This window comes from Drosophila mojavensis, unplaced genomic scaffold, assembly GCF_018153725.1.
Source record: "Drosophila mojavensis isolate 15081-1352.22 unplaced genomic scaffold, ASM1815372v1 contig_16, whole genome shotgun sequence".
Lineage (NCBI taxonomy): Eukaryota > Metazoa > Arthropoda > Insecta > Diptera > Drosophilidae > Drosophila > Drosophila mojavensis.
In genome coordinates, this window is record NW_025318693.1 from 241,669 (window position 1) to 261,167 (window position 19,499).

At 41.1% G+C, this 19,499-nt stretch overlaps 2 protein-coding genes across 2 annotated transcripts in view; both read right to left on the bottom strand.

Annotated features, from left to right (window-relative positions):
* Positions 1-18,792, bottom strand: part of LOC6573879 (putative uncharacterized protein DDB_G0277255) — a 42,806-nt gene extending 24,014 nt beyond the window's left edge. The window contains exon 1 of the mRNA XM_044007523.1: positions 18,709-18,792. The gene's annotated coding sequence lies outside the window, so the exon portion shown is untranslated. The remainder of the gene's footprint in view (positions 1-18,708) is intronic.
* On the bottom strand, positions 10,218-18,797 carry LOC6573878 (dynein axonemal assembly factor 5). The gene is made up of 2 exons (XM_032728022.2): positions 18,709-18,797; positions 10,218-13,126 (listed from the first exon to the last, which is right to left on the bottom strand). Exon 2 carries the CDS (start codon positions 13,047-13,049, stop codon positions 10,518-10,520), a length of 2,532 nt encoding a protein of 843 aa, XP_032583913.2. The 5' UTR covers positions 13,050-13,126; positions 18,709-18,797; the 3' UTR covers positions 10,218-10,517.
* Between the last annotated feature and the right edge of the window lie 702 nt (positions 18,798-19,499).

Below are 19,499 nucleotides of genomic sequence, written 5' to 3' on the forward strand. Positions count from 1 at the left end.
GCAGCAGCACTTGCCATAGATATCCGACATTATCTAAAAGTTATTCGGAGTTTTCGTAACAAACAGAGCTGGAAATGCTGACTTCTATACACACACATACACATACACATACATATATATGATATGCCTCAATTGAGAGACAGACAGCTCCAGCATTCAGCTTTGAGTGTTTATTCACGTGATTTTCCAAATTCCCCGAGACCTGCACATTGTTTGTTGGCTACGTTGCATACGCCGCTGACAAGGAAAACTCTCGCGCATTCGAGTCGATTTACAGGCGAACGTTTGGTCTACATTGTGGCGTCTACTTGGACGCAGGGCTGATGCTCTTCTTGGAACATGCTTTTCGCATAATATCTACAGAAATAAAACTGACACATACACATGCACATGCACACACACACACACATCATGTGGCTTGGCCAAATCTGATGTGCACACAAATATTATGAAGCTATTTTGAGCGAAGTATTTAAGCTTTTGCGTAGAAGTCTGGCCAATCGATGTTCTAAGCAATGACTGTTTATGCTGTTGCCGTTTCAGATAAAACGAGGGCTGCTCAAAAAGTGCTGCAAAGACTCACAAATATTGATAATTAAGGTGGCTATATAAGGCAGCCTAATAGAGCGTAAAACAATTTTATATTGTGTATAGATTGAGAGATCGGATAAGATATAAATAATTAATATATATAACTCAATCATTTATATATATAAAATAATAATATATAATAATAATTTGCTTTGCCTTTCGAGTCTGCCTATAAAACATTACAAATATTTATGTGATCGGAGTAAGCTAAACTAAGCACTGAGATGGGTCTATTGCCATTATAATATAATTAAGCCATTTAAATAATGGCCAATACTTTTACTAATGCCTCGAGCAGCCTTCGCAGATATATTTGTATTTACTTATTTTTATTGACAGCATTATATTTTATTTATTATATTGAATTCATGTCATTGTACTGCCATGGCCAGGCAGCCAAACTCAGCAAGTGCCAGCAGCACGTCCTTTCAATCCTTCTCTATACAGCTCTGTGTGTGTCCCTGTGTTTAGCGTGTGTGTTCGTGCGAGTGTATCTGTATGTGTGTGGGTGGGTGTGTGCTATTATTGTCAAGTCAGCACATAAAGATGCCAGCATTGGGGAGGCCCGGACCGGGATAAACGTCAGCTACGTCAGCCAGTCACATTTTCGTAGCTGGCAAATCTTTAAACGGAAATCGTTATATAAATCAAAGACAGATTATAAATGCTGCGCAATTTTCAAGTTATTTTCGGTTCGATATTCGCACAACGCAGGGTTGAACTCGCTTACAGCCCACACTGAAAAGGTTGAATGTAATCATGCCAGCCAGATAAGGCTGACAGCGAACAGTGCGATAAGGCCAACTATCGAGCCGAGTCAACTGTCTCATCAAAAACTTCGAATCATTAACCAAAAATGTGTCAAATAGGTAAAGTAGGTTTGCTAATTACACATATATGAGCATTATTGTTATTGCAGTAGGAGAAGGAGGGGGAGTAGGAGGAGTAAATAGCATTCGGCTCATTTCCGCTGGAAATGCTTCCTGTCATAATTTTTCATAGATTTGCAGGCAACTTTTTGATTTTCTTATTCGCGCTGAAGTGGTTTGAAAACAAGTGCAAACTTTGCTTCAACTTTTACTTAAAGCGCCCCAAAATTGCTTTGGCTCTGTGTTGGCTGGCGGGGGTGGGGGAGGTAAGAAGGGGACGTGCGCCGCTTTGTCATGGCTTATTTCACTTGAACCTTGCAGGCGGCCACTTTGGGTCAGTTGGCCCGGTCAAAGTTGGCGTGCTTAAGCTTTATTTTTAATTTGCCAGCGCTGGCAATTTTTAAACGTTTTCGTTTTTCTTTCACTTCTCTTTGCCTGGCCATTAATTTGGCTCGCCTTTATGTGCGCACACACACACGCACACATACACGCACACAATTGGCCGCAATTAACTAACTGGCTATGATTGATGATATTTTAAATGAGTGCGGCGGCAACGGCTCTAGCAACGGCATTGAAAGTGCCCACCAGCGAGCCGGAGAGCCAGCCAGCCAGTCAGTCAGCCAAGAGCCAAGGGTTCCCGAAAAATTCCTATGTCATCAGCATAATTTGATGCGATTTGATACGCAGGCCGCCCCTAGTAACACGCATTCTATTTCAGCCATTCATTTGTGGCCGAGCCGGGGCACATTTCGGACAAATAAAATGAAAGTTTAGATAATCATTTAGGTAAAAATGCCAAGGGAACAAAGAGGTTTTTGGTTTTGTTTAAATAATAAACTTGGAGAGTATTAAATGAAATATAAATCTGAAAAAAATATATGATTTTATCTTATATTTGTATATATCTACCTATATAAGCATATAGAAAAGTGGGCTCACAAACGGAAACGGAAGTAAATAAAAAGCAGCTAGACTCTGTTTTCTTTCCGCCATATAGCCCTGATAAAGTTCTGATGAAAAACACATAATATAAACGTTTTCGCAGGTTTCTCTTCTCTCTTCTCTTTTCTCTTTTCTATTTTCAACTTCTAAAAGTGTTTATAGCTGGCGTCTGAGGTCTACACCTCTCTAGCCAGTAAGTATAGCGGCTAATATTCGCTTATCGCTAATAGCTCTTGAGTTCAACTAATTGGTAATTAATTAAATTCAGTTCGAGCCATTAATTCGATATGGTCCAGACAGCTGCAATTCGATATGTTGCAAATTAAACAATGAATGCAGGTTGAAATTAATGCATTATGCACATATGTCACATCAGTTATGTACATATGTATGGCTACCCTGCCCTGGCCTGCCCTGCCAGCCATCAATCAATCAATCAATCATTTGACGGCCAAATCAAATATTCATAAAGTTTATAAAATATTTATGCATATAAAGTGCAAGTATTTAAAAGTGCATTTATGTATTTGCAAACAATTTTAACCAATGTAAATGAGAAATGCAGGGTATATGGAGTTTGTGGAGATGTATGTAACGGGCAGAATGAGGCACGGTGGACTCTATAGTGTGTATGTCAAGCTGAGTCGATCGAGCCCTGTTCGCCTGTCAATCTGTCCAATCGTATTATTGTATTACTTTATATCATACTTAGTACCAGTTTACATCTTCCTTCAATAATTAATTCCATTTGCTTGTTAAGCATCATGAAAAAGTTGGTCGAGTAGGCTATGATGAATATATATAAATTATAATATATTTTAACCTCGGGGTTTTCTATTTCTTTGATTTTTCCCCCAAATAATTAAGTCATATTATATACCATGTCATATCTCTAAGTAAATATCTAAGCAGAAAAGGCCTAGTTCCTAGTCTAAACTCTTTAATTATTGTAAGATACCATTCACAAAAAAAAACTGTAATTACAACAAAGAGTGAAATAAATTGAAATTGAAAATAATAATATATTTCAGATTTTTGAAACTTTCCCAAAAAAATAAATTCTACAAGAAATGTCAGTCAGCTTTTTCTATCAGTTCTATGCAGAGTTTAGCGTCTCCTCCAGTCGAGCATTTTCGACTAGAGCTTTCGCGCTTGTTTATGCATACCCTGGGTTCATTAAAGTCAGCAGATGAGTTGGGGCGCACTAGCGGAGGGTGTTTAACGAGGGAATACCCATAATCCGACTGGCTTATAGAATATTTGTATTGCATTTTTTTCAAGCTATCGCGGGATATTATGTTCCTTTTAATTTATTCAACTTTTTTGTGATTCATCAAAAAACTATAACGATTACGAATTTGACTTTATAGAATGTTAATCGTATACGATTATAACATTGAATTTAAATAACATAAATTGTTGCAAATTAATTTAAGCTCTATTAAGCAATTATATTTGGCATATTACTTGGAATGTTTTTTTTTTTTTTTTTTTTTTTTAACAAAGCTATTCGCTGAATTTTTAGCTACTTTATTTACGTAGAGCGTCATTATATAATTATAATTGTTATTATGAGCTATTTAAAAATGTTTTAGTAATAAACTTGTTTTTGTCATTTTAAGCAAAAACGAAATATTTCTAACTTTGATTTAATTTAAAGAAATTCATAGTTGATTTACGTGATTTACGTCGGTTTATATGTCAGGCAGATCAGAAAATAAAACCAGTTATGTATAGGCTCTAAGGTAATTTTACTAAAGCTTTAGTTGAAACAATGCCAATCGTAGGTTCAAGCACCAAGCGACTTTTATTTGTATTTAATTGAAAAATGAAATTTTGTAGCTACCAATTCATAATTTAGGGATATCAGTTAGCAAACGCTGGTTTAATATTTGTAGTTTTTATTATTATTAAAATTACTATTACAGATTTATCTTACCTAATTTATTCAGCAATATTTTAAATAAATTTTTATGAATTTTTCTCACAAATGTAACTTACATAATTTGTATTTTTTGGATATTTTAAATCTTAGATTTTTTGTGAGAGTTAATTGTTTGGAACAGCTTTGCTGGAGTAGCAAAAATTAAATGAAATGATTAGTTAAAGTCGAGGTACTAAGCTGCTGAAGATGCTCAGCCCGCTTGCTTTGTAGTATTTTGTAGCGTTTTAATTTACGTGGGAATTTCAGAGCGCGCATCTTTTTATTATAATCTTTAACATTTGTGGCGCATAAAACAAGATTCAATTCATGCGCATTTTCAGATGAACTCATCATCGAAATATTTATTGATAAGATGCTCGCAGGAGTGGGTAAACATATTATTTAACCGCAGGCGGGCAGAAAGTGCGCATTCTAAATATGTAATTATGGGATTTCTGGAAGCAGCGAGACAGCCATCGCAATTGAAATACGATAACATACCGAGAGAGAGAGAGAGAGAGAGAGAGAGAGAGAGAGAGAGAGAGAGAGAGAGAGAGAGAGGGAGAGAGGGAGAGAGGGAGTGGACTCTACGCTCTCTCTCTCTCTCTCCCTCTCAATTTTTCTCTCTCTTTCTATCCCTTGGTATCTTTGTCGCCCTTACGGCATCTGGGCTGAAATATGAGTCAATTATACTTTCGTACGCATAAATTAATGATTAATTGCAAAATAAATTGACTTGCGTCACTTAATTACGTGATGCGCGACCAAGAGACTGTCAGCCTTTTTCGCGCGCCCTTTTGTAACTGTCCGCCTGTCAACGCACTCACACACACACACACACACACACGCACATGGTGAAAGAGAAAGAGAGTAGCATTTTCTGCTGTTGACATTCACAGTCAAACATGCTTAATTAATGCCAGCGCAGCTGCCATCGCTCAACCTCACCTCGCCTCGTCGTCCGTCGTCCGTCGTCTGTCGTCCGTCAACCGTCGACCACTCCAACAACTGTACTGCGAAAGGCTCTGACAACGTTAACGGCCACATTAACGAGAATGAAACAAAAAAGAAAATACGGCTGCTGCTGCTGCTGCTACTCCTGCCGGCAGCCAAAAATAAACACTTGCAGGCATCATAATAATGATACATAGCCAGCCAGTGAGTGGCATTCGCTTGCTCCTTGCTCTCCCCTCTCTCTCTTCTCCTCTCGCCGCGCTCCTTTGGTCCTTGCCTCCAGCCAGGCCTCCGTTTAGCCAGTTACAATGTCAGAGTCAGCCCCGACTCGAAGTCGATTGTCGTTTTCGTCATTGTCTGCCAAGCTCCCATAATTAAACATAATTTGCCAACAATGCCACAGCGCACTGTGGTTATCGGATCATGTAATAGTCATTAAATTATATAAGCAAGAAGTAATTCAATTAAATAACCAGTCAATATCAATTTATGAATTTATATATTATATATAATTCTTTATATAAAGGAAAGTAAATTAAATTAAATAATAAGTCAATATCAACTTCAAAATATGTACTAAATATATAATTTTTTGTTTATATTATTCTTTATATAAACAAAAGTAAATTAAATTAAATAAATTAATATAAATTTCTTAAAAAGTATGCGATGCTTTATTATCGGCTTTAGTTTATATATAAAGTGCCGTTTATAGAACTTAATTAATTGTTAAATTTATAAGTTTCTGATTACAAAATATTATTGATAAATATTATTATTATTAAATATTGTATTATATTAAATATTATACTATTATTATTCCATTTTAATACTTGAAAAACAATTTATTAATTAAATCGAATTTTTTTTTAAAGTTGTTCTTATATATCCTTTGTAATTTCTATATTCATTTGTTGTACTAAAAATAATATTTATAAATATTTAAATATCTCTTCCCTTAACCTATTATGTCCAATAGAAGGATTCCCATTTTCAATTAAAAATATTTTTGTAATTTTTAACTGGTTAATGCATGTGTTGTGCCCACTGTCATCACTTTTGAGGGATGCCCGTGCCCATTCCCGTCCGAGCGCCCCGGGCGCTGTTTACGTGCAAAAATCAATAAAAACGCTACCAAAATGGCTTTCGCGCCTTCACAGTTTATCCGCTTTGGCAGTGCCCGGCTCCGTCTCGGAGCTGGCTTGGTCGGCACTTAACTTTCACATTAACTGCACCGACTTTGGCACCATTTGGAGCAGCGAAGCAATTAACGCTGAATTGATACGCACCATGCTGGAGCATTGAACTTCATTTCGTTAACTTGCCTCTCTGGCTGATGAACAGGCAAAGGGAAAGGGAATGGGAAAGGGAAATGAAAATGGAAAGGGAAGGCCAAGGCAAGAGGGAATACAGACTTAGCTTATGCTGCGACATTAAGACGTAATTAAAACAGCGCCAAACGAGCGCCGCGCCTCAAACCCTTTTGGGCACAACACAGGGGCGTGGGCAACGGGAATGAAACGAGTCAAAAGATTATTTGTATTTAATTTCAAGTGCTGAATGCCAGGATGCTTCCGCTGCAGAATTCAACCCAGATGCGAAGACAGTCGCATGTACGACTCTCCTTCAGCACAGGGAACTCAATTATAATTAAGCATTTAAGTGGAACTAAGCGGCGCCATGGCAAATGAAGCGTACGTCCAGCCCCTCGGCTGTATTCAGCCCAGGCTACAGCTGAAGCCAAAAGCGAGTAACGATGGCGACAACAACGACGACGATGATGACGACGACAATGGAATACAGTGAATTGGTTTGTTTGGGTGCTGGACATTTGTGGGGCAGCAGCTGCACCCTAATTGCTAAGGGCGGCCCTCAAACTTTTGGCTGTGGCGGGTATTTAATTAACGTTCACCGTTCACCGTTCATCGTTCATCGCTCATTGCTCATCGTTCATCGCTCAAGGTCCGCAGTGAGTTTTATTAGACTTATGTTTGCCATTCTGCTGGGATATTTACGTATTTGCTATGGGACTGTTGCACAGGCGACGACGGATTAATTGTTACGTTGACTAATTTAACTTAAATGCGAGAGCCTCTTGTATATAATGCTGAAAACAAAATCAACTAACACAGCAAAGGCAACTCAAGTTGGCAGCCAGTGAAGTTGACAGCTGGAAATTAAAAATGTTAAAACAGGAGACAGCCCGATGGACGCAAAGGATGCTGCTTGTTAAAACTGTTTGCAGTGCCAGCCTCAACCTGGTCAGCACGAAAGCATCTCAATTAGTGATGAAGCTGATGATGATGATGATGATGATGATGATGATGCCGCCTGACTGACAGACGTCCCTCGGCCTCTTCCTCGAATGGCTGCATGTCTTTAGTCTCTTATTATACTATTTTCAGCTGGCTGCCCAACAGGACATATTTAAAAAGTTCCTGATAATTCTCCAACTAATTTTATATATAATTCATCAAACTTAAATGGGTCGCATTAGAGACACATTTGAAAAAGGAAAAGCGAAATGAAAATGTCGAAAATGCGCTTGGACTATTAGCATAAAATGAAAATATAAAGATAAACAGATTTTATTACAGGGTATCTCTGTAGTACATTCACTTTCCAGTGCATTTTCAGATTAACAAAATTCAATTGCGGCAAAAGTCGGACTAGTCGAGTGAGCCAACATTGTGCATCCTGTCGATGCAAAGGAGCTCAGCCAAAGGCGGGTCATCCAGTCCTTACTGTCCTTTTTTTTAGGGTCGGCGGCACTCAACATGATTTCAAAATGGCACTGAATGTAACATTAATTTGTGCGCCATCAAGGACGACGACGACGATGAGGACGAGGACGAGGACGAGCACAATGAAGTCATCTTCTTGTTGGTACTACTGTCTGTCTTTAACTTTCATCCTGCTGCCGCAGCCACTGCTTCACATTTATAACAGTTTATTTGCTGTGCGCATTACTGTCTGAGTCTATTCCTCTCTCACTCTCACTCTCTCCCTCCCTCTCGCTCTTTCGCTGTGTGTCTCTGCTGAGCTGCCTGAAAAGGATTAATTAAACGACGTATACCCGTAGATGCTGCTGCCCGCCACGACATTTCGTTCTCTTTTACTCTCTCGCTGTCTCTCTCTCTCTCTCTCTCCTTTCTCTCTCTCTCTTTTTCGTTCGACCCGTTTTTTATCCAGTCTTTGAAGTTTGGGCACAGCATAATTAGTTTAATGAGCTTTACTAGTATCGCCATAATGATTATCCACCACGCCGCATTCGCAGCACAAATTCCGAGCAACAAGCAATACATATTTACTTCGTTTTCATTATGAAAATCTCTCGGTTTTTCTTTTTCTATTTTTTTCTTTGTTTTGTTCTTCTCATTTATTTCAATTTAGACGCAATGAAATTAAAGTTACGAATTTATAATTACCCTGGCCAAAGTCAAATGCAATTAATTAAGTGAGCATCAAGGCAGTCGGGATAACGTCAAGGATATGTTTGGCGCTTTCAATTTATTTACAGTTAGTCATTTAGATGTGTTTGCCTTCGCACACACTCACAAAGAGCTGCGCTCATTTGCTGGCAATTAAGCGCACATAAAATTTCAACAAGTATGTGTGTGTGTGTGTGCGTGTGTGTGTGTTGTGTGCCTTTACGTCATTTGAAATGGCGCCAGCTGCGCGAAGAGTCGGGTGGGCGTGGCTGTGCTAGGCGTACGATGGGCGATGGGTGGCGGCTGTTACTGTCTGTCTGTCTCTCTGTCTGTCTGTCTGCCTGTGTACGTGTGTGTGTGCATTTTAATTAGAAACTTGTACGTTTTGCTTAATTAGACAAATTGTTTTAATATTATGTGCAAACTTTGTTGCACCAAACTGCGACAAATTAGTTTGGCAACACAGCTGCCAGCCAAACAAATCTGGGTCAACATTGCTCATACGCCAATCCAAACCCAATCAAATGCGGCTTAAATTTGCAATTGAGAGCGCAGCGCACAAAATTATGCAACGAAGATTTCGATAGACACATAAGAGGCAGCGTAATAAGGGGATGGCTTACTGGATTAGTTATAGAAACCAGTGCTATTCATATCATATTATCGAGGTCTCGATCTCTCCTCTTCTACCTTTACGCACTCTTGAATGTGCAAAAAAAAAAAGCAGTTTAATTTAACAATTCAACATTCGTTGCACAAGTATGAATACATTCATTTAATAACTTGATGCCATAAAAAAAAAAAAATATATATATATGTATATAAAAACCGGAAGCCCTTGGCTAGCCCTTCATACGAGTAAGAGTGCTTTTTATTTCGTTGCTAGCAGGAATGGCCCGTTGAAATATCAAACTGCATTGCATTGCTGATAAATAATTAACCATCTGAATTCTTTTAATTATTTGATGAACTTCATTTGAGTTAAGTTTAAATATGTGCAAAACAATTCGATTGATATAGATGAACTTGTATTTAATATACTCCACATTCTCTGGGTTATAATATAATTTTTATAATATAATTTTTTTTGTACATGTATCTTAGATTTTAAAAGTAATACTTGGTTTTGCATACAATTTAAATTTTTATTTATAACTGTCCATATCGAGAGTTTAAATATAGCAAACAAAACAATTTTTGATTTAGATTCATGAATGAATGAATGAAAGATCTTAATTTTGTGCTCAATTCGAGTTGAGTGTTGTCTGCCTATAAAAATATTATATACAATATATTTATTCGCATTTAAGATCACTTTTCGCGTGCATTTCCTTTGAGTAGTTAACCCCAATTTGGATTTATTTGTGCTTTAGGCTGCAATCTGTGCCGCCAGCAATAATAACAAATTTTATTCGGCTCGGAGCGCTGACGCGATCTGCCCACAATTCATAAAGCGAATTCATCAAACAGAATTTTTAGCCGTGGCAAAATAAACAAAGTGAATTTTTGGGATTCGTAAATGCTTTAATGCCTAATGCCTAATGCATAATGCTAAATGCGATTCCATCAGTCGCAACGGCACATTTGGCGAGTGTGTTTACAATAATTTCCTACTCAGAATTCGACAGATCGGGCAATTAATGAAAATGGGCAAATGGGCAAATGTGCAAATGGGAACGCCACAACAGGCTACAAATCGGAATTCTACAGAAAATTAGCAGACCACTCAAAACTAATTTAAATTAAGACAATTGTGTGTGTATGTATGTGCGCAGGGTGCAGAGTGCAGGGCATTAGCACCGGCTAATTCGTTTCAGTCTCCACCTGCGCATCGTTGATTTTCATCTGGGCGTAGAACTCGACCAGCTCGTCCTTGCGCCTGGCCATGCCCAGGGCGCGTTGGTAGCTTTCCTCCCAGGCTGCGGGATGCAATTTGGCCAGCTCGATGAGGGACCTTTGGGCAGCAGCTTGCATCTCCTTTTCGGGACTCTCATGGTAGAGCAACAGAATATCCAGAGCGCGCTTGATGAATGCCTCCCACACCTCATGCTCGTACTCCAGCTCCTCCTTCGTCCCTTCAGTCTTGAATACAGGACGCAGTTTACCCACGGCTGTGGCAGCTATGACGCGAATACCGGCTGAAGGATCATCCATGCGCTGCATAATGGCATAGGCCAGCGGCTTGATCGCCTCCACCGACATGCCCTGGAAGTAGCACATGGCCTTGATGGCATAGTGACGCGTGGTCACATTGCGATCCTCCAGCAAACTTGGCATGTGATTGGCCAGCGCTGGCAAAACTTCTCGCGCCTCCTCTTTGGCGCCTTGGGCCACTGCGCAGAGCGTCGCCATGGCCATGGAGCGCATGGCCTCGCCATGAGCGCCAGCCCTCCACGGTAAATGTGGCTCGACAACTTGAGTGATGAAGTTGCTCAGCAGCTGTGTGCTCTGCTCCCGCTCCACGGTAACAGTCTCGGACCAGGAGAGCGCTTCTATCGAAAGAATACTAAAGATGCGCACCTGGGCCGTGTCGCAGCAATGCTGAAATACCAATTTGATCTTCTCGATGAGCTGCGGCAGATATGTGGATCGTATTTTGCCCAAGTGAATGAGCCCGTACAGCAGGAGGACAGGTTCGGCGTTCTCGTCGAGCGCGGCATCCAGGTTATCCACATCGAGCAGCACAATGCCGAACCAGCTCTCGTGCAGGTTAGCCAGCGAAGTCTCCTGCAGCTGGACAAGGCGCTTCAAGATCATTTGACCGCGCTGCACATCTTCGGTGTCCTCGTTGTGCAGGGCATAGGACAAGGCCATTACCTTCATGGCGGTCACATAGATGTTCAAATATAGATCCTTCAGCTCCTCCATTGAGGCTGTCACCTTGCTGGACTTGTCCAAAATGGTGTCCAGCGTTTTCAGTATGTACAACTGAAAGCCCGGCTTGAGGGTATGTGAGTAATCCGTGCATCTTAGCAGCTTGCCCAGGCGCTGTAGGTGCTCATAAGTGCCGCCCAAGGAGGCAGTGAACATGTAGTAGAAACACTTGAGGAACGATTCGCGTGCATTGCGCTCCAGGCCATCAAAGCCATGATCGATCCAGGCATCATAGCTCAGCAGTCGACCCATCAGATCTGCCACCTTTTTCGCTTCTGCTGCGATAATGGGCTCGCTGTCGCAGCAGGCATGAGAAACATGTGGATAGATCTCGAAAAACTTGGCCGTCATGGAGGCCTCGGCGTGCAGAATGAATTGATAGAGCAGCTTCAGCGAGTGCAGGCGCACATTGTCCTTCCAGTCACTGGTCTCGCGAGTGATGAGCTGCAGCAAACGCAGCGAGCGCTGCACCAGGCCCCGGCAGCCGATCGTGGGGCGCTGCACACCGGCCGGATAGTTCTCCACCGGCAAATCGCCTATCTCCTGCTGCGAGAGTTCCGCCTCGTTCTCTTCGTAATACTGTACGCCGCATTTCTCCCAAAGCGGGCGTATGTGCGACAGCACCTCCGGCGAGTCATCTTTGAGGCAGCACAGCACCAGGGGTAGAATACGCTCAAAATATGAATAGCGATCCGGCAGCTCGAGCAGCATTAGCACCCCCATCAGACCGCACTCACGACGCACCAAGGGCATCGAATCCATAAGCAGTGGAGAGACCTCTGCCAGCAACCGGCGCATGCCCTCGCCACTGGCATCCAAGTGCAGACTCACTCTGCCTATGGCCTCTATGGCAGCAATGCGGGCCGCCGAATGTCGATGATTTAGCATTCCATAGAGGGCCACCGCTAGAGACTCGGTGAACGGGCGCAACTCCGCGGTGTCTGCCACACGACAGAGCTGCACCAGCGTGGCACAGCCTTCCCGCTGCACTGCAGCATACGCGTCTTTGATGGCTTTGATGAGCACCTTGACCACCTGTGGATAGCACTCACGGAAGACGCCCACATTGCCCATGAGCGCGTACTTGCGCAGCATCAGATGCAGCTGCTCAATGTACAGCAGACGTATCTCCTCGCTCGGCTCCACAGTCTCCGTCTGCCCCATGCGCTCGGCCAGCGTCGACACCACGTTGAGCAGGTGGAAGTCCAAGGGCGGCAAACGCTTCAGGAATGCGCTCACAGCCAGCACGGCGCGATCGCGCACATTCTCATACCGATCGCCATAGCACTTGAGCAGATGCAGATAAAGCTCATCGAACTCGGCGGCGATGGCATCGGTGCCAACAGCGTCGGGCGTATGCTCGCAGATCTCGCGCAGCTTCAGTAGAGTGCTGCCACGCTTGCGATGATCGCTGCTCTCCAAGTCGCTGCAAATCTGATTTGTGTCCAAATCGAAACTCATTTTGGATTATTTTTGAGAATTTCTTTCGTTAGCTCGTCGAGTTGTTTCTAGCAGGATTCTCACTTGAATTGTGCGCACTGTAAGACGAAAACGAAACGAAAAACGAGAGACGTCAACAAGCACCGTTAACTGCATCGGTTGCTACGATACACAAATTCGAGTTATTCACATTGTTTACTATTTGATTATTTTTATTCTCGCTCTCAACGGAGTCGGCGTCGCCTCACGCACACTTGACAACGAGCCAAACAACCGAAGGAACAACCAACCGAACAACCAGGCAACGTGCGCGAAATTTCTGCCGGCAAATGTCGGCGATCAGCTGTTTGCGCTCGCTCAGCTGTTCGCTGCGTCGAACAGTGTTGGCATTGGCCAACAGCAGTGTTGGCAAATGCGGCGCTGGGCGGGCTTTTTCACTTTATTCAAAAGCAATTATTGCTGCTTGCTGTTGGAGCATTTATGCTTTATTGTTTGCTCAACTAATTAACAAGTCATAAATGAAATTTCTCTGGAAACTTGGTGCGCAATTTGTGCCGCTGTCTTTTATGAGCGACCCGGGTGGACTCATTAAAAACGGTTTCGCTTATCTTCGATGCAGCTATCTAATTGCGGTGTCGTTTCTTATCAGCGAGCAACTAACTAACGAGCGACAATATCTAAGATTGATTGCCAGTGCTTGTTGTTATTTTTATTTTTATTTTCCTCTATTTTTTCGTTTTTTTTTTTTTTTTTATGAGGTTTTGGGGCGGGTGGGTGTTTGACTTCCTGATAAACAAAATCACATAAAATGCCTATTTATATCGAGCGAAACTTAATTGCATTTTCGGGTCACTAAATTGGGTTATAAAAGTAGGCCGGGCAGTCAAATAACTAAATGAGTTGTCAGAGCGCTTAAATATTTTTATTTATTTTGTATTTTTTAATGCCATATAACTTGTAACAATAGATTTTAATGCCGCTGGGCCAAGCTAGGTATTTATAGAGACCTGTTATGCGATTTGTTACACAAGTGGGTGGCTAAAAGAAGTTTTATGTCCATTTTTGTTGGCCATAAACATTTAAGTAGCTACATTTGAAAACATTAGACTTGAAAATTTGTTAACGTATGTATATGTGTAAAAACACAGGGTAACTAAAGTCTACCACAGTAGCTTAAACGGTGTTTACATCCCAGATTCTGTTACTCGACGTAACCGTTAATAGTTTTTATTGTTCTCATTTGTATCGAAAGATCTTTTCCCACAGACAAGCTTGATATATTGTGATGCCATTAAGGTATTTTTTAATTTCTCTTTCGCCATTTCATTTGTGCGTCCCATTCTGCTGCCAAACAGCTCCAAATTGACGCGTTCCAGATCCACAATAAACATATTTTACGTGGTTTGGTTTTCAGCTTCATTTTATTTTCGCTGGGCCTGTGTCAAAAAATGTTGTCAATTTTATTAAAAAAAAAAAAAAACAAAGTAAAAACCAGCCGCTGCACGTTGTGGACCAGCAACATTTATAACTTTTGTGCACACAATTCGATTTCATACCTTTTTGTTGGCCAAGGCACAGGCACAAGCACAGGCAGAGACGGCGGCAGCGGCAGAGGCAGCGGCCGAGCAGGAGAGAGATAGAGTCGCACGCTCCAAAGCAATTAAGCGCATGAATCAGGTTCAGGTTCGTTCCATGGGCAAAGGCAGGGCAATATGAGTGTGTGTGTGTGCGTGTGTGTGTGTGTTTGGCGTGAGTTTTTCTTCTTTTTGTTTTTTATGTGACCGTGCCGATTCAATAAAAAGTCATACAAACATACAAACTTGCATTCGCACACACAATACGGGCACAAATACTACGGACAGAGAGAGAGACAGAGAGAGGGAGGGAGAAAGAGAGAGATACAGCCACATACCGGCCCAATAAACTTAATTGATATGAAATGAAGTCATTTGGCAAAATCACTGGGAGAGTAATGGACCGCGTTTATTCAATTTGATGTCTGACTGGCAGTGGGCATACATACACATACACATACATACATAGTATATATACATATGTGCATATGTATGTACATGCCATTCGTATTTATGTGCTTATGCATATTTTTATCTCTTTTCGAAAGCAATGGAGCACATGCATGCGCGTGTTGTTTGTGTGTGTGTGTGTGAGTTTGATTTTATAGCTAAAATGATTCAATTAAAATAACATTTTAGCAGCACAGTACGGAAGCCGCACGACTGCATTTCGGCCGCAATGGAAACTTGTTTGCGCGCTCTTATGATAAAGCCGAAATTGGCTGTGTTATTAGAGTACACACACACACACATACACACACATATATATATATATATGCACACATTCTCGCAATTAATAATTATACGCACAACACATTCAATTGCAGCGGGCACAAGATACATCGAGTCGCGCTGCTCAGATACAAAGATACTTGCAGTCGTTCGTGGGTTCGTTCGTTTGGTCGCTTGCTGGATTGGATTGCTTTTTGTCATGCTGTGCTCTAATTTGCTTTTACCGACTCTGAAATGGACTTGTTACAGCTGCCGTGTGTCGTTCGCTTGCAGTTGGTATTGCCAATGCTGTTGCTGTTGCTATTGCCTGGCTAAATGCAAATTTTCCAATTGATTGCAATGGAAATGGGCGTGCTGGCAGCAGCGACGCCAGCAGCGATGCTGGCGGCGACGTTTGGCACTGTTGGCCGCTAATTAGTTTCATTTTTCATCGGGCAACAACTGCGTCGATTGCCTGCTTAAGTGACTGACTTAATGACTGAATGACTGACGGCACCAATCAACTGGCTGCCTGCTCGCTCCCGCTCAGTGCCTCTCGCTCCCTCGCAGTTCCACTAATGTAACTTTGTGTGTGTGTAGGTTACTTACGTGCGGGCTGCTCTCTTTGCGTGTGTGTGTGTGTGTGCTTCGATTTCTCGGAATTCAGTTTTGATTAGAAAAACAGCTAATGGGGCTGCCCTCATATGCATATGCCGGCTTCGAGCTGCGCACTTGTAGCTACTTCTCTCTCCCTCTCCCTCCCCTCCCCCCTCACCCATCTATCCATCACGTCTGCTCTGCCCCCACTCCATTGATCGCTTCGTTGTTGTTTTTTTTTAATTTTACGTGAGTTTAAACTCTAAAATGCCTGGCCCAGAACAAATTGAGTACTTAGCCCGCTAATGATTATGTAGACGCGTGCTAGCATCGCTAATTGTTGTCGCATCATAATAAATTTCTCGTTTCATTCCATGACTCATCGTCGTAATGTAATATTCAAAATTCAGCTGTCATTCCACATATTGTGGAGTCGTGAATTCAGTGAACCAATTTACAGAGTGTATGCAAAATACCTCGTTTAAAATGAAATGAGTTCCAATCTGCGGAAATTACTAAATAATGGCTTGTAATAAATCACTTAAAAAAAACACGAGCAGATTTGCAATTTCAGTTTTGTTTTCAGTTTTAGATTGGATTAATCTGTGAAATCTTAAAGCTCTTAGAGAAAATCCCTACTCTGCGCCTAGTTCAGTTATTTTAGAAATCTTATCAGACCTTCCTATTTATGCCTTAGCCCTAACCTAACCCAATTCATGTAATTAGCTGTGACTTACTTATCCTACATCTCTTTTGCAAGCGCTGTGGCTAATCACAGACTCAAGCCGTGCTCTTATTGCCAGGTACTTCATTCAGTTCAGTTCGTATCTCTGCCCTTTGGTTGACTCCAGTTGCTCGGGCTCTCAGCATTTCATCCATTCAAATCATTGCTGCAGTCTGCTCCGTTCGCTTACTTTTTGCTGTTTTGTCGTGCGTTTGCTGTCAGCGGCGCTTTGATTTTATTTAGTGGCTCGCTCGATCCCGCTAGAGCGCCACTGGCCCCACCAAGCTCCACTCTTTGTGCTGGGGACTCAGCGGGCAATAATTTAAAGCTTGGCCTGCAGCTCGGCTCTGGTTTTAATTATTCTCTAGCATATGCGTTTGGTTTATTTGATATTCGGTATTTATTATTTGTTTATTTGCACTATTAGCGCTAAAATAGAAGTCGAGGCCCGCAGATATGGTAATGCGAGACGCCAAATGGTTTTCCATTTTGCGTAATCAGCGGCCGTTTGTATTTAAATGCCGTCGACTCTGTGTGTGTGTGTGTTTGTTTGTTTGTTTGCACAGACGCATCGTTAGCGGCCATGCGGAGTGACCAATGCGCTCAATCAAACAGTCCGTCAGTCTGTCAATCACTCAATCGGCCAGTTTGAGTAACAATTTAATTAATTAAAGACTGTAATGCGAACCAGTTATGCGATAAACATCGGCGCGCTAGACGAGCACCTGTTTATCAAACGTGAATATGAGCTGCGGTATGCGCGAGTAAATAGTTTGTTTATGGCTCTGAATGAAATGCGAAATGTCTACTAATTGTGCATAACAGGAATGGCATTCTATATTGGAAGCCTCTGTGATATGGTTGAAATAATATCGTAACTATCAAAATCAGAGAGTGAGATAGACATACAGCGAGAGAGAGAGAGTGAATGAGACTCGCTATTGTTGGTTTCACATTTGATAGCTGTGAACGCAATCGCATACAACTTTGTTGTAGCATATCTACAAATGAATCAGGCTGTCTATAGTCTGTAATTACGAATTGTCTTCAACATTTATTGATCAACTCGAAATACATGCATTCACGCATATCGCATTCTAATGCACTTGTTGGCTGTTGTTTACATTTGAAATAATTGCAGCAGTTGTCGCTGCGTTTCTGATTACTGATTCGCAATTAGCTGTATACACTTTTAATACAAACTGTGTGGGTGTGTGTGCATGTGTGTGTGTGAGTGAATGTGTCATTCTGTTGACTGGCATACGGGTCAGTGAATGACTGGCTTGTGCCAACTATGTATAGTTAATTAACTAAGATCAACAGGCAGCTACGATTTCTAATTAAGCTCAATAACAAATCGAATGGGCTATAAAAAATTGATAAATAAGTTATTGCCGATATTAAGCAAAAAGTGTATCACAAACTCAGTTGAAATGGTCTTTGATAATTGACTCGTTTAATCAGAGACTATAACAGAAATGCAATTGAAAATCAAGTTTCAATGATGAAGCTGAAGAGAAATTAAGAGAGAAAGAGAATCCCAGACATGAAATATCTAAAGAGAGCAATAAATGTGGCTAGCAGATCCAACAATCAGATAGATTCAATCTATATTTTAACATTTCGTTTCAAACTAATTTTTTCAGATTTTTTTCTTTCAATTTATAATACTTTCATTCTTGTTAATTTGTTGTTTGCATGATAAGAGGACCTTTACTTGGTAGTCGTTTATATTAATTGGCTGTGATTAATTGAAATTGATTTCAAAGTAAGCAGAGTTCGATTAGAAACTGCTTGCACGAGTCTATTGAATTCCTGACCACGTGTAAGAAAGTTCAGGTAAACAAGTTTTGCGCCCAGCGGAACAGATTATTCAAATGACTAGCATTCGTGTGTGTGTGTGTGTGTGTACTTTCTTTTAATTCATTTGTTTATAATTATTTGCCTGATGCTTATTTCATAATCAGGTCAAGCGACTAGTCAATTGATAGGCTTCGGGAATCCCCATTCCCTTAGAGAACGTAGTAGACATACAAAATTGATTGACTAACTAACTAACGTCAGTGTGACTTACCTCAGTGCCAAACGGTTAATTGTATCCGAAAAGCCAAGGCGAACTGAAATCCAATTAAATGTTTCTCCTTGTGGACGGTTAGATTATATTATTTTTATTTTATTTGTTTGCTGTTGTTGTTGTTGTTGTTGTCTTTTACTGTTTAGCTATTTATAGCGTTTATATTGAAAAGGTCACGTTTTGTTATCGTTGTTCTTTCACATATCCTTTGGGTCGCCGAGTTTTCTCAAATGGCTGGCGCGGCGTTGCTGTTGGCGATAATCCTTAATTAGTCTAACGAGTCGCAAATTAATCCACTTTACTTAATTAAAATGCTGTGCCGCCGCAAAAAAAAAGGCAACCCAGAAAAAAGCAACAAATGTTCGACCATTATAATTAAAAAATTGACGAAATGAAATGAAACGAAACGAAATGCAAAAGGCATCATTTGAATATAGAGAGAGAGGGAGAGAGTGAGAGCGAGACAGAAAGAGTGGCTAGAGAGTGAGAGAGGAGAGAGACGAAAACAGCAATAGACGGAGAAAGCGCGAGGGAGAGAGGGAGAGAGAGAGAGACATTGTGAGAGAGATGGGGTAGATGAAGAAGAGAGAGAGAGAGAGAGAGGGAGAAATGTATTTAATTCATTAGCCAGTTGACAATTATTGATTATGGTTTTGCAATTTTCAGCGACAGCTTTTCGCTCTTTTTTTTGGTTTTTTGGTATTTTGAAAAATTAATTTGAGTGCATTTCAGTTGCTTTGCTGCATTGGTTACACAATTTGTTATTGCCAACACGTTGGCCATTTATTTAA